The 15,427-nt window shown below is 39.7% G+C and overlaps 1 protein-coding gene across 2 annotated transcripts in view; it reads left to right on the top strand.

Annotated features, from left to right (window-relative positions):
* TXK (TXK tyrosine kinase) overlaps positions 1–15,427 on the top strand; it is a 54,855-nt gene that overhangs the window by 37,150 nt on the left and 2,278 nt on the right. For both annotated transcript variants that reach the window (XM_007539687.3, XM_060188079.1), the window contains 7 exons: positions 510–637; positions 3,195–3,269; positions 5,336–5,507; positions 6,125–6,341; positions 7,140–7,204; positions 11,752–11,870; positions 13,894–14,051. In XM_007539687.3, the coding sequence (XP_007539749.1) occupies positions 510–637; positions 3,195–3,269; positions 5,336–5,507; positions 6,125–6,341; positions 7,140–7,204; positions 11,752–11,870; positions 13,894–14,051 (934 nt within the window). The remainder of the gene's footprint in view (positions 1–509; positions 638–3,194; positions 3,270–5,335; positions 5,508–6,124; positions 6,342–7,139; positions 7,205–11,751; positions 11,871–13,893; positions 14,052–15,427) is intronic.

Below are 15,427 nucleotides of genomic sequence, written 5' to 3' on the forward strand. Positions count from 1 at the left end.
AAAACTAAGCCTTTCACAGCTGTGTGTGTGAGCTAGGCAGTGTCACACTTGGTGTTATAAACACAGGTGCAAGGACCTGTGTTTTCAAGCCCATAGTACCCACCTACAAGATGATAGCTTCTCTCGAGGTGTTATAGGTATCTCTCTTTACCTCTCCCTCTCCTTCCTCTTTCAATTTCTCTCTGTCCTATCAAATAAATAATTCTTTAAAAAGAGAGAGAGAACCTTGTGTGACATTAGACATATACTTGACATTTCTCGTCTCAACTACTTATGGTCCATGAATTGCTCTACTTTCTGGTGGGCAGTAGACTTCTCATCTAGACATCTTTAGCTGAGATTCTGTTTGATTCTAAGGTCTCACTAAAATAGTTGGGGAACTTTCCTAGGTGGTGAGGCAACAATTTAATCCAGACTGATATGTAGAGATGCTAGAATAAGAGTTTTAAAGGTTTTAATTTCCAGGTAGTCTTTTGATTATTTATTAATTTATGTCTGATTGGTTTTAGAGGCACGGAGGCTACCATCAAACATTATCACATTAGAAGACATGACTCAGGACAGTGGTATGTGGCTGAAAAGCACCTCTTTCCCTCTATCCCTGAGCTGATCTGGTATCATCAGCACAATGCAGCTGGTAAGTTTAGGGGCTTTAGACCTGGAGATTGGTGGAAGGATGGTGGGGGTGGGGGTGTTGAAAAGGTACCAGGTATGCAACATGAAAGAATAATATTAAGTGAGATAAACCAAAAAGAGAAGGATGATGCTGGATGGTTTCACTCATAGGCAGAGCTTACGAAAAGAGCAGAAAGGGAAAGCACAAAGTAAGACTTTAACTGGGGTTGGTGTATTGCACCAAAGTAAAGGGGGGTGGGGAGGAAGGATAGGGAAAGTTTGGTGGAAGGGGGCCTTTGGAGTCCTGGTGCAAAATGGTGGATGGATAACTGAGTTGAGTGTGAGCGTATTCTGCAGACACCTGTCATAGCAAGATGACAACTTGTGCCTATGTGTCAACAATTGTACTTCTTCTAGCATTTGCCCTTCTTCCGTAGCCAGTCAACAGTGTCAGGTTGAGCTGATGTAAAGTTTCGAGACCTCCTTTGAATCTGGAGAGGTGGCAGTCGTTGACTATGTGGGTCATAGTCTGTCTGGAGCCGCAGGGGCAGTTCGGGTCGTCTCTGGCTCCCCAGCGATGGAACATAGTGGCGCACCGGCCATGGCCTGTTTGATAGCGATTGAGGAGGGCCCAATCATAACGTGCTAGGTCAAAGCCGGGTTGACGCTTGCAGGGGTCTGTGATGAGATGTTTGTTCTTTACCTCAGCTGACTGCCAACTCTGTTTCCAAGAGTCTGGAACAGAGAAGTTCAGTGTAGGCGTAGGGGACCAGATTGGGTGATGAGCCTTTTTAAAACCCTCACACTTTTATCTTGTTAAGACAGGAAAAGACAAACAAACAAACAAACAAAAACACCTTCCCTGAGCACCCACTCTGAAACTCTATTTTGCGGAGTCATTGTCTGCTTTTCCTTTTTGGCATGTGCATGCTCTCATCCATTTTCTCTTTCCCACATTAGACTGTCAGCTCCATAAGTAACAGGGACCATCACCATCTGATTCACTGAGGTATGGCCCTTACCAGGCCCTCAACAAATGTTAGTTGAAGAAGAATAACGTAAATATTTGTTGAACCGAATTGAAATTGAGTGTATAGGAACTTTTACTCTACCATGCTGTTTTTTTTTTTAAACCGAAGTACCTCTGCATTATTACACTATTTAACTTTCAGGTGTACATCATTGAAAATCAACATTCCGTGTTATTATTTCCATTTTAGAGTACTCTCGAAAGACAGGATGGGAAACGAGCACACTTGAACTGTTGGTGGTTGAATGAATTACTATGTAATCAGGAAATCACATTGCAGTAAATTTATTCTAATTTGAGACGTACATTCAACATTCTGCATATTTTATTATAGAGAAGTCTTGGAAATAACTTTAAAATCTACTTATCAATTCCATGCTGAGATAAAGAGCTTATTAACAAAGTGTGATACATTTCTGTGAACCTGACTGGATGTGTAGATTCTTTCAGTCATAATATACAAATTAACAAAATGCTCACCAATACCTGGACTGAGTGCGGTGCATTGTATCAACGCAAAAGGCTCTGGGGGAGGAAGATATAATAAGTGGTGGCAAGAACTTTGGCATCCTGGGGTGATAAAAGACCTAAGTTAGAGGTGAGAGTGTTTTGTAATCACCTATCATGGGGAGAAGAGAAATTGTGCCACATCTCAACAACTGGCCATTATCTCCCATTATCTCCCCAGTAAAATGATTTGAGGAAGAAAACTCACCAAAATGATAGTAACTTGGTGTATTGCACCTAAGTAAAAGACTCTCAGGTGGGAGAGGGGAGTACAGGTCCTGGAAAAGGATGACAGAGGACCTAGTGGGAGTTGTGTTGTTATGTGGAAAACTGAGAAATGTTGTGCATGTACAGACTATTTATTGTCTTTACTGTTGACTGTAAAACATAAATCGCCCAGTAAAGAATTTTTTTTAAAAAAATGCTACCAATGTTCCTTTGGGTGCTAAGATTTTGTAAGGGGTTTTTATTTCCTCCTTATATTCCCTAGGATTTTTTTTCCTTTGCATTTAATGACCATACATTATTTATGAAAAAATATAATTCCAATGGAAAAAGAAAACAGACTCTAGAATATTTTCTATGGGGGAATTTTATTTGAAGAATAGTATTATCTTCTAGTATATGTTTTGTGTCTTTTTTTTTTTGCCTCCAGGTTATTGCCGGGGCTCGGTGTCTGCACAACGAATCCACTGCTCCTGGAGGCCATTTTTTCCCCTTTTATTACCCTGGTTGTTTTACCATTGTTATGGTTATTATTATCATTGTTATTGATGTCGTTGTTGTTGGATAGGGCAAAGAGAAATAGAGAGAGGAGGGGAAGACAGAGAGGGGGAAAGAAAGATAGACACCTGCAGACCTGCTTCACCGCTTGTGAAGCGACTCCCCTGCAGGTGGGGAGCCAGGGGCTCGAACCGGATCCTTCCGCTGGTCCTTGGGCTTTGTGCCACGTGCGCTTAACCCATTGCGCTACCTCCAGACCCCTGTATCTTCTTTTTTACTGACAACTAGACTTGAAAATGCTGCTTCTTCTTTTCCCTAGGTCTCATGAGCCGCCTCCGATACCCAGTTGGACTGATGGGTAGCTGTTTGCCAGCCACAGCTGGTTTTAGCTACGGTAATGTATGCACATGTGCTCAAGTGAAACGTCACACCATGAACCTGCCCCAGGTTCCTTCTGTGATCTTTAAATTCACAGGTCTTTTGAGATATCTATCTTATCTATATATGTTTCTTCTCAAAAGTGAAATCTCTTCTGAAATATTTAATATGTGCATCTTATAAGAACAACACAATCTCTGGATGCAAATGTCTCACTTTTACTTCAAAATAATTAAATAGCATCAGAAAAATTTTTTGCTATATAACAATTATCTGTCTCCTAACTTGAGAATGAACAAGAGACAGAGAGATAGCAAAACACAGCAATGCCTCACTATCAGTGTTCTGCTTCTTCCATGGTCTTGAGCGCCCACTGCTGGTGGTCTAATGCTAAGCCACCTCCCTGACCTGTTTTTGTGCGCGCGTGCGCGTGCGTGTGTTGTATTTGTTGGCTATACATTTTTTAAATGTTGTCTCCGGGTGACTTAAGTTATCTTAATGGGACACGTTTAATGAAAATAATTTTTGTGGTGTAATTTATCAATATTTCCCGTTATAGTTTTTATTCTGTAGGCTGTCTTTCTGCCAATCCCAAGGTCATGAATATATTCTCTCATGTTACTTTAGAAATAGCTGACATTGAGAGACAGTCTTTTGCAAAGCTGTTCCAAGAGGCCACTGGCCTTTATAATTTATATGCATTATTCTTTTTTCCCATTTTCTGACTACAAGACTGTAAGATAACAGGGTGTAGTCCCACACCACAGCCACCATCAACCTTCTGTGTCCCCACCCTCCCACTTCCCAAAGATCACCACCATAGTTCTCACAAAGTCTTCAAAACACTTTGCTTGTATCTTTTTTTTTTTTTTCCAAGTTTCTGTCTATCGGTACTTTAGGTTCCACATGAGTGAAGCTTTCTGATAGTTGTCTTTCATCTCTTATTTTACTAAGCATCACCAGCTCCAATTCCATCCATTCTGTCCCAAAAAACACAATATATCTTTTTTTTTTTTTATTTCAGACCAGTAAGTCATGTAGTATACATCCTATAATTTCTTTATCCAGTCATTTGCAGATGGGCATTTAGACTGTTTCCGCTCTTTGGCTATTGTGAATAATACATGCTTTACCCTTAAGTTCCAACAGATGGTAGTGTTGCTATGTAGACACTAAAACAGATTTTGTACTTCTCAGCATTTTCAAAAGGGTAATTTAAAAAACTTTTCTGATATGCTTCTGTTTAATAAGTAACACTAATTTCACTTAAAACACCGAGATAAATGTGGACTAGAATTCTAACACTGGACTGTTTGTTAGATGAATTGATTAAGGAGAAGAAAAAAAAGCAGGAAATGCATTTTGGAGAGGGAAATGGCAGTAGAAGGAATTGAACTGGGGGAGGGATGACGGGTCTCATAAATTTATTGGGACAAACAACAGACAAGGGACACAAAGTTTAAGTTCCAGGTCTAGTTTGTTTGTTGGCTTTACTTTTACTTTTGTTATTGTTATTCATTTTGTTTGGTTAATACGGCACCCAGTCCTCATGCATTCATGATATCACCACCCCAGGGCCAACTTTTTAATTCTTTTTTAAGGGGGGGAGGAAGGGAGGGAGAGAGAGAGAGAGAGAGAGAGAGAGAGAAGGAAGACATGCAAGAGAATACAACCCCTTTCCACTATCCGTGAGTATTCCTTGGTGCCACTGCTCAAACTCAGAATCTCACACATGATAAGGTCCATGCTTTACTGGATGAACTATCTCTTTGCCCCAGAAAGCTTACTTTTAGAAAGATACAGAAATGTCTGTTAACCTGAGTCTCTAAAGAGAGAGAGAGAGAAAGAAAGAAATATATTTTGATATCCATTTCTTTCCAAAAAGTAAAGCCTATAAATCTGAATTCTGGAATTGCAAATTCAAGCCATACAAGGTCCTCGTCAGTCATTTACATATATATATTTTATCCTCACTGGAAAAAAAAAGAGAATAGGTTGAGATAATTCTTGCATTTTTTTTTCCAGAGCTGAAATGTTACCATGCGTTTCTCTATTTGTAACATGGAAGTTTTACTTTTCCAGAAAAGTGGGAGATAGATCCATCAGAGCTGACTTTTGTAAAAGAGATTGGAAGTGGTCAGTTTGGCGTGGTTCATTTAGGTGAGTGGCAAACACATACTCGGGTAGCCATCAAGACCATCAACGCAGGCTCCATGTCTGAGGAGGACTTCATTGAAGAGGCTAAATTGATGATGTGAGTATAGAAAAGTACCTGGATACACAGTGTGAGCATCCTAACACAGTGAAAAGGTTTACAAAATGGGAAGGAGAAAAACAAAACATGGAGTATGTACTATTTTTGCATTTACCATATTTTGAGAAATGCTGCTTTTTTTTTTTCCAGTCAGATGATCTAGGGTTTGCTTTTCCTGCCAACATTTTGCACCTGTGTCATTTTAACAATTCTAGCAAATTATTTCTGTTGTTGTTTTCTTCTCCATAATATCAGATATAAACAGAGAGGGAGACAGAGACAGGGGAGAGAGCGGAGGGACAACATAGCACTGCTTCACCATTCAAAAAATCTTTTCTTGTGTACAGTGTTTCCAGTAGTTCTAGGGGTTTGAACACAGGGCCCCAGGCATGATATAATACAAGGCACACTCTCTTCCAAGTGAATTCTCTCCCAATTTCTGCTTACTTCCTCAGCTCATGAAGTTGAAATGAAACTTCTTTTACTTTCTCTGTGCTTGGATTAATTTTGATTTTGTCTTGGCGAAAATTATGTAGAGCTGAGAAATAATCCCAGTTAATTTCAACTCTGTTAAATGCAAACATGATTGTGCTCACGGTTGTGTTTTTCTTCAACAGGAAATTATCTCATTCAAAGCTTGTTCAACTCTATGGAGTCTGTATACAGCAAAGACCCCTTTACATTGTAACAGAGTTTATGGAAAATGGTTGCTTGCTTAACTATCTCCGAGAGAGGAAAGGGAAGCTTAAAAAGGAAATCTTACTGAGCATGTGCCAGGATATCTGTGAAGGAATGGAATACTTGGAGAAAAACTGTTTCATTCATAGAGATTTAGTAAGTACAGTGCAAATTTATTGGTTCCTTTATGTATTATTACACATGACATTTTAGGACTTTAAATAATACAGCATTTGGATTAATTTTAATTAGTTATTAATAGAAAGTATTTACTTTCCTACTCATATAATTGATTGTCAAGCATAAGTGTATTTTAGTTGCCTATTCACGCTGTCTGTAGTCAAGTAAGGTTTTACCTTATAACCAACACATTAATAGTACACTAATAAAATTTACTAATAGTAAAACTAGTAAACTAAAACTACTGCCTTCCTCTTTAATTCTTCTTTCTACTTTTCTTCCATTTAGTCAATAACTAAATACGTTCTGAGCAAGTGTGGCTTATGATAATCACTGTCAGACAAGATAAAACAGTGAAGATTCTCATGCATGAGTGACACTGCCCCCTTGTGGAGGTGGACATTCTCTTGGTTCTGACATTCTCATAGCAGTGTTAACTGGCATTACTGAGAGGCTAGCTTTCTAAGTCCTTTTGTTTTATAATGTTCAGAACAGTTCTTAAAACCCACACCTGTTCCTTCTGTGTGCTTCAAGTCTCCCTCTCTCTGTGTATCTCCCCCTCTCTTTCCCTCCTTCCTGCCCTCCCTCTCAAGTATCAGGATTGTTTGGGTTGAAATCTCACCTGTCTTTAACTGACCGTGTGACCAAGCTTGTTGTGTAGTAAAGTGGGCCCACACAGAAGTAGTGCAGGGGTCCAAATAAAGTAAAGGAAAGCAGAAATTTGTGGAAAAAAAATCTTATGTTCAAACATGAATTATTTTCTTCTTTCTATAGGCAGCAAGGAACTGTTTGGTCAGCTCTACAAATATAGTAAAAATTTCGGACTTTGGAATGACCAGGTACATGACATGTTATTTATTTATAGGAGGAAACTGTACATTTGTGTACTGACAAACTGAAAGTTTTATGGCTTTTTAGAAACATGTGAATAAAGTGTTAAGTGGTTATATGACCTACTGCGGCACTTTGAATTTTTTAAGTCATAAAATCATTTATCTGTGAAGTAAATATGTGCTGTGAGTTGTTCTGTTGAACCTTTTAAAGTCATTATTAATAAAACCTATCTTATGAGCTCACCAATGTGTCCTGGAACCCCCACCTCTCCAGAGCCCCACCCCACTAGGGAAAAAGAGAGACAGGCTGGGAGTATGGATCGACCTGTCAACATCCATGTCCAGCGAAGAAGCAATTACAGAAGCCAGACCTTGCACTTTCTGCACCCCATAATGATCCTGGTCCATACTCCCAGAGGGATAAAGAATAGGAAAGCTTCCAGTGGAGGAGATGAGATACGGAACTCTGGTGGTGAGAATCGTGTAGAATTGTACCCCTCTTATCCTACAGTTTTGTTGATCATTATTAAATCAATAAAAATAAATTTATTTTTTAAAAAGCCCTGTTTTAAAACAGAAGAGAACTATTCATTCTATTCATAATACAAAGATTGAGAAAAATTCTAATATATATGCATTTCTGAAAAAAAAAACTCAGCAGTAATTTGTCTTTAATAAACATGCATGCCCATTAACAAATGTCATAGTTGACTGTAAGTCTGCAACTCAAGAGTATGAAAAATCCAACCAAATTAGTACAACTCAGTGGAATTTATCATTTAAACCTCCTTTGTTTCAGGTTGCTAGGAATTTAACTTAGTGAGCTCAGGGTTTCTTCCATGTACCTTTTCAGGGTCAGAATTCAAATTCTGTTTATCTTGAGGTCATAGTCTTCGCCTGTCCTTGCTGCTATCATTTCCCCTGCCATCCTTGTAGTCATAATACTCCTGTTTTGTTCTTGGTAGATCATCCACACAAGTGGCAGCAGACTCTTCCTGATTTCATCATTTCTGGCATTGTCTGACTAGAAAACTCCATAGGCCTATAGTAGATCTCCATTTGCCTGGCTAGACACACAGCAACTCTTAGGATTCTGTCTTCCTGGAGCTTAGCTTAGGAAAGAGGGCTCAGGTTCTGTGTCACCCTAAAAGATCCTAGTTCAAGCTCTCAGCTCTCCACCTGCAGGGGTGTCACTTGACAAGCAGTGAAGCAGGTTTGAAGGTGTCTCTCTTTCTCTACCCCTCTCTGTTTTCCTCGCCTCTCTCTGTCCTATCCAATAAAAAGGGAAAAATGGCCACAGGAGTGGTAGATTTGTAGTGCTGACATCAAACCCCAGCAATAACCTTGGAGGCAAAAAGACAATAAAACAACAGCAGCAAAAACCCTCAGCCTTTCTCTTCTAAAATATCTAGACTTTTAAAACTCAAGAGCTTGAAACATGGCATTTTCCCATTTGTTTTTTGTATTCATTTTTCCCCCAGCAGAATGACCTTTGGTTCAATAAAAGACTTAAAAGTGAGTTGAAGTAGGGTATGTAGGAAATTAAGAAAGAGGAGTATGTGGAAGCATCCCTAAATATGAAAGATACTACCTGACATACTCATGGAGCTACACAGCACAAGATATCATCTCCTCCCCAGACTGCTACCCTTGAATGTTCCTGCATATAGATATCAAAATAGAGAGAGAGTTTATTTTTTGGTCATTTAAAAAATGTCAGATATTATTCATTTATTTTCACACAGGGCCATGTTAATGCTCTAGCAATTGTTCACATTGAATGTATTATTTTCAATACTTTTATTTCTTCCTCAAGATCACAAAATATATGTAGAAAAACAGCGAAAATAAGACATTCAACTTTGAATGTATTTTTTTTATATTTATTTTATTTATTTTTTTCCCTTTTGTTGCCCTTGTTGTTTTATTGTTGTAGTTATTATTGTTGTTTGTTGTTGGATAGGACAGAGAGAAATGGAGAGAGGGAGGGGGAGAGAAAGATAGACACCTGCAGACTTGCTTCACCGCCTGTGAAGCGACTCCCCTGCAGGTGGGAGCCAGGGTTCGAACCGGGATCCTTATGCCGGTCTTTGTGCTTTGCGCCACCTGCACTTAGCCCACTGTACTACAGCCCGACTCCCAACTTTGAATGTATTATTTTTATTGCTTTTCTAAAGAATTGAAAATTTATTTCATAGGCAGTAAAATTTAAGGAGATGGCTTTTGAATAGCATTTTTGACAGATAAGTGGGTGGTGGCACACCTGCTTGATCTCACATGCTACAATGACCCTGGTTCAAACTCCTAGTCACCCCCTTTAGGGGCAAGCTTCGTGAGTGGTGAAGCAAGACTGTAGGTGTCGCTTTTTCTCTCTCCCTCTCTCCCTCCCCCTTCTCTCTCAATTTCTGGCTGTCTTTATCCAATAAATAAAGATAATAATTTTTTTTTAAAAAAAAGGAAAGATAAGGGGTTAGGTGGTGGCACACCTGGTTGAATGCACATAACACTGTATTTAAGGACCCAGATCTGACCCCCCTGCAGAGGGGGAGCTTCATGAGTAGTGAAGCAGGTCTGCAGGTGTCTATCTTTCTTGCTCCTTTAAATAAATTTTTATTAATGACTTAATGTTGATTAGCAAAATTGTAACAGTGGTATAATTCCATACCATTCCCACCACCAGAGTTCTGTATCCACATTCCCTCTCCATTGGAAGCTATAGTAGTTCTCTCAAAGTTGCAGATATGGATTGGCTATTATTTATATAACTATTTGTCTATATCTATATATGTATTGGCCCAGGCTTTCCCCCCTATGGTCCTGCCTTCTCTCCCTTTCCAAGTACACCTACACCTATCACTAGTTCTGAATATCCTTCCTGTTTTCCTCTTATTTCTTGGGGGCTGATGGAATTGGGTTTGAGTCCCCTGGTAATCTTTACCTATCATTTCTCCCCCTCTGGGAGTATGGACCAAATTTCTTTTTGGAGTGCAGAAGGTGGGAGTTCTAGCTTTCGTAATTATTCCTCTGCTGGGCATGAGCATTAGCAGGTTGATCCATACCCTCAACCTGTTTCTATCTTTCCCTAGTAGGACAGGGCTCTGGAGAGGTGAGGCTCCAGCACATACTGGTGAGGTCATCTAAACATGATAGTATCTGCAACTTGGTAGCTGAAAGGTGGTAAGATATAAAACGGGACAAAATAATTAATGAACAGGAACAAAAAAATAGAAACAGAGCAGATGAGAATAGGGAGCTTAGGGCGGAAAGAATCGAGAAAGTCTATTTTTGGTATGTTCCCAGGGAGCCATGACTTTGGTAATTTTTGCTTGAGTTTGATAGCTAACATGGAGGTGGACAAAAATATTGTCTGAGAAGATGGTGTCAGAGCAGAGAAAAGGGCTAGAAAGTCCTTCACTTCCCTTGATATATTTATTACTAGGTATTTTATCTTTGGGGGTTCATTGTAAATGGGATTGCTTCCTTCAGTTCCCTTTCCTCTGGTCCATCTTTTCTATAGAGAAATGCCACAGATTTTTGGGTATTGATTTTGTAATCTGCTACTTTACTGAATTTATTGATGATTTCCAGTAGTTTTTGTTTGTTTGTTTGTTTGTTGGCAGAGTTTCTGGGGTCCTCTAAATATATCAGCATATCATTTGCAAAAGAGGATAATTTAACAGCATCCTTTCCAATTTGGATTCCTTTGATATCTCTTTCTTGCCTGATTGCAATGGCAAGAAATGGCAAGTACACCTTTTTCAGGTGTACTTGAGAAGAATGTGTATTCATTTCAAATGGCAAGTACACCTTTTTCAGGTGTACTTGAGAAGAATGTGTATTCATTTCAAATGGCAAGTACACCTTTTCCAGGTGTACTTGAGAAGAATGTGTATTCATTTCAAATGGCAAGTACACCTTTTCCAGGTGTACTTGAGAAGAATGTGTATTCATTTCTTTTGAGATGGAAAGTTCTGTATATATCTTTTAGGTCTATTTCATCTATGGTTTCATTTAAGACCACTATTTCCCTATTGATTTTTTAAAAAAATATTTTTTAATATTTATTTATTCCCTTTTGTTGCCCTTGTTGTTTTATTGTTGTAGTTCTTATTGTTGTTGTTACTGATGTCGTTGTTGGATAGAACAGAGAGAAATGGAGAGAGGAGGGGAAGACAGAGAGGGGGAGAGAAAGACAGACACCTGCAGACCTGCTTCACTGTCTGTGAAGCGACTCCCCTGCAGGTGGGGAGCCAGGGGGTTGAACCGGGATCCTTCCGCCGGTCCTTGTGCTTTGTGCCACATGCGCTTAATCCACTGCACTACCGCCCGACTCCCTTGATTTTTTTTTTTTTTGTCCAGATGATTTGTTTCTTGCTGTGAGTGGTGTGTTAAGATCTCCTACTATTATTTGATTGCTGTCCATATCTCCATTAAATTCATTGTTTGTTTTATATATTTGGTGCATCTGAGTTTGGGGTACATATATTTATAATGGTTATGCCTTCTTGCTGGATTAATCCTGATTGCAATGTGTTTTGAATCTCATGTCATAGGTATGTTTTGGATGATGAGTATATAAGCTCTTCAGGAGCCAAGTTCCCAGTCAAGTGGTCTCCTCCTGAAGTTTTCCATTTCAACAAATTCAGTAGCAAATCTGATGTCTGGTCATTTGGTGAGTGAATTTGACATTCACCTGATGTCAATTTGATTTAATGAAACAGGGTTATTGCTGAGGCTGAATGCCTGAACTACAAGTCCACTGCTCCCAACAGTCATTTTCTTTCTCTTTCTTTCTTTTTCATGCCTCAAACATCAGAACTCCTCCTAGATGAGTAAAACCCAGTTCCAGGAGGAAAATGTGACTCTAGCCTTTGGTCTCAGATGGTCAGATCAAGGATCACGCCTGACATTAGTGTTTCTGGGCTTTGGGACAGCAGGCTTCTAGTGTTCAGAGAAGCCTCTGTGTGAATTTTACTGTCCTCAATATAGCTAAGCAGGTATCATTGATCTCATTAGCTCTCCAGTGACATGTGGAAGTCATGGCAATTTAAGCTCTGCTAGACAGCTGGGTTTTGTTTGTTTGTTTGAATATTTATTTATTTCCCTTTAGTTGCCCTTGTTGTTTTATTGTTGTAGTTATTATTGTTGTTGTTATTGATGTCATTGTTGGATAGGACAGAGAGAAATGGAGAGAGGAGGGGAAAACAGAGAGGGGGAGAGAAAGATAGTCACCTGCAGACACGCTTCACCGCCTGTGAAGCGACTCCCCTGCAGGTGAGGAGCCAGGGGCTCGAACCAGGATCCTTAAGCCAGTCCTTTTGCTTTGCACCACATGCACTAAACCCGCTGCGCTACCGCCTGGCTCCCTAGAGAGCTGTTAAGTCATGAGACACAAGGGCCTAATCATGTGATCGCAGAACAATGGTGACTCCTTGACTTTTAACTGGCCACTTTTCTTTCTTCCCCACTGGAGAGAACCCTTCTTGTGTGCATGGACTAGTCTCAATCTGAAGAATATTCTGCCTCTCCTATAGTCTTGATTTATTATTTATTAGATAGAGACAGTCAGAAATTGAAAGCAAAGGTAGAGATAGAGAGACACCTGTTGTACTGCTTTGCCACTTATAAAGCCTGAAGATGGTGACCGGGGATCAAACCTGAGTCCTTTTGCACTATAACATGTATGCTCAACCAGGTGTGCTGCCACCTAGCCTTTATAGTTCTGATTCATAATGAAATAACTAACACATATTTGTTGAGTGAATAATGAAATGAACTTAAATTGGGATACTTGAAAGTGCTTCATAATCAATGATTATTGAAAACTTAATTATGAACAGATCCACTATTAGGTATTGTGGGGCTATACCTAGTAGTCTAATCTTTCAGGGAAGGCTGGCAATGACTTCCCTCTGCTGACTTGAACAGTCTTCACTCCAGCAAGCAGTTTAGGCTCACAAAATTCTGTCATCTTCCTTTTATTCTGTTGTTCTTTTAGAGCTAAGGCTTTGTTCATGTAAGATTTCACTGCCTCCAAACTACTTTGTAGAAAAGGTTTGTATGTTTATTTATGAGACTGTGAGAACCAGAACATCACTCTGACAAATAGGATATTGGTGATCAAACTTGGGACCTCACACATGAGAGTCCAATGCTTTATCCACTGTGCCGCTTCCTAGGCCCACAGCTGCATTAAGATTCAAAGGGCTGGGGTGGGGGTGGGAGGTACAACATGAGACTTTACCCCAGGTGAAGTCAGGGCTCTTGAACTTGGGTCATACAAATGACAAAGCACATGTCATCAGTGAGCTATCTCTCTAGCCCCAATTCTTTCATCTTCTATGGAATAACAGAAGTTTCATTGATTTTCGGTGTGGGGATATGGGAAGTACTTAAAAATGAAGATGCTGCTGATATTTGTTTCCAGTGACGAGTCAGTCAAGACCAATGGAAAAGGAAAGACATTGTTTTCATTTGGAATGTATTCAGATTATAGACTTGTTCAAAAGCTGAGCATGTTATAAAGCTTGTTCAAAAGCATATGGCTTGCTTCCTAGATAAAAGGGCTTTTCTTTTGGATAATTCTAGCTAAAAGGCTGGAGGAGGAAAATAATGCCTTGTAGTTCGAAACACTTCTTTCAGTTCCAAGTAACCATTGCTTTCTAACCTCTTGTTTTCATGCATTTTATTTGCAGGGGTTTTGATGTGGGAAATTTTTACAGAGGGAAAAATGCCTTTTGAAAACAAGTCTAATTTGCAAGTGGTAGAAACCATTTCCAAGGGCTTCAGGCTATACCGTCCTCAGTTGGCCTCAATGTCCATATATGAAATCATGTACAGCTGCTGGCACGAGGTAAGTGTCCCATAGTTTCCTTCAAGGTTGGCAGCCTGACCATCTGAAAATAAACCAGGTTATCACAAACATTGCCCCAGGATACCTCCTGTCAGGAGGGTATCTGATTTTCCATAATGATCTCTGAGCAGCAGAAGTATTACTCTTATCTGAAACTCCCATTTTGTAATCTTTCAGTCATATTGTTTCTAACAAAGGCCTTTTACTGAAGGGGCTTGGTACTGGTGCACCAGCCAGAGACGACCCGAACTGCCCCTGCGGCTACAGACAGACTATGACCCACATAGTCAATGACTGCCACCTCTCCAGATTCAAAGGAGGTCTCGAAACTTTACATCAGGCTCAACCTGACGCTGTTGACTGGCTACGGAAGAAGGGCAAACGCTAGAAGAAGAAGAACTGGTGCACCCATTGTGTGCAAGTGTTTCCATGCTCAGGAACCCAGGTTCAAGCCCCTAGTGCTTCAAAAAGTGTGAAGCAGAGCTGTAGGGCTCCCCTCCTCTCCACCCCCATCTCAATTTCTCTCTCTGTCCTGTTAAATAAATAATTAGCAATGTCTTTTATTGGAAGAACTCAGTACGTTGTCCCAAAAATTATTTTTCTGGTTGGTTCTTACAGAAAACGCTTAATTTTCTTAATGTTTTAAAGATTAAATGATTTTATTTCCCTTAAGGACTGGGGTTTTGGAGAGCAGTATTGAAATTTAAAACTAGAATCAGGTCTGTTAAACTTCCACATTGAAAGAGAAACATGGTGTTTTTATTGACTTGTCTTCCCTTTGATCGGCCTTGCTTTTTCCAAAGCTAAAACTAATGGGTTTCATCTCCCCCTAGCACTTAAGACTCCTGATAGAGAGATTAAGCCAGAATAGGAATGAAAGACAGAAAATGTCTGCCAGGAACTTCTACTCTTGGGATCCCCATTTCTCTTTTTCTTGAAATGTTGAGTTTAAAAATAAAGCCATAGAGATTTGGTCCATTCTTGTCTTTTCTGGGCACTGATTCAACATGTCACTCCCCTTCATAAGAGTTTCCCCTGTGATTCTGATAGAGCCTTTCTTTCCCGCTGACAGCTTCAGTGCTATCCTCTGCTCCAACCACTGCAGGATGAGGAGTTTCCTCCTCACTGGAAAAAGAAATCACCTCATTCCCAGTTCACAAGCACTAGAAAATTCTATATTTCAGGAATGGTTTATGTTTCACATAACAGAGAAGTATTATTTTTATAAAAATCCCTGGTGCATGATTATGCATCACATATGATTAACTGCTCTGTAAAGAATCTTAGAAGACAGAAAAATAACAGTCAGCAGTTAGTGGCAAACTCACATCTTAAGAACGCCTTTGCAGACCAGATGGGGGAGATAATGGTTATGC

This window comes from Erinaceus europaeus, chromosome 3 (assembly GCF_950295315.1).
Source record: "Erinaceus europaeus chromosome 3, mEriEur2.1, whole genome shotgun sequence".
NCBI classification, from domain to species: domain Eukaryota; kingdom Metazoa; phylum Chordata; class Mammalia; order Eulipotyphla; family Erinaceidae; genus Erinaceus; species Erinaceus europaeus.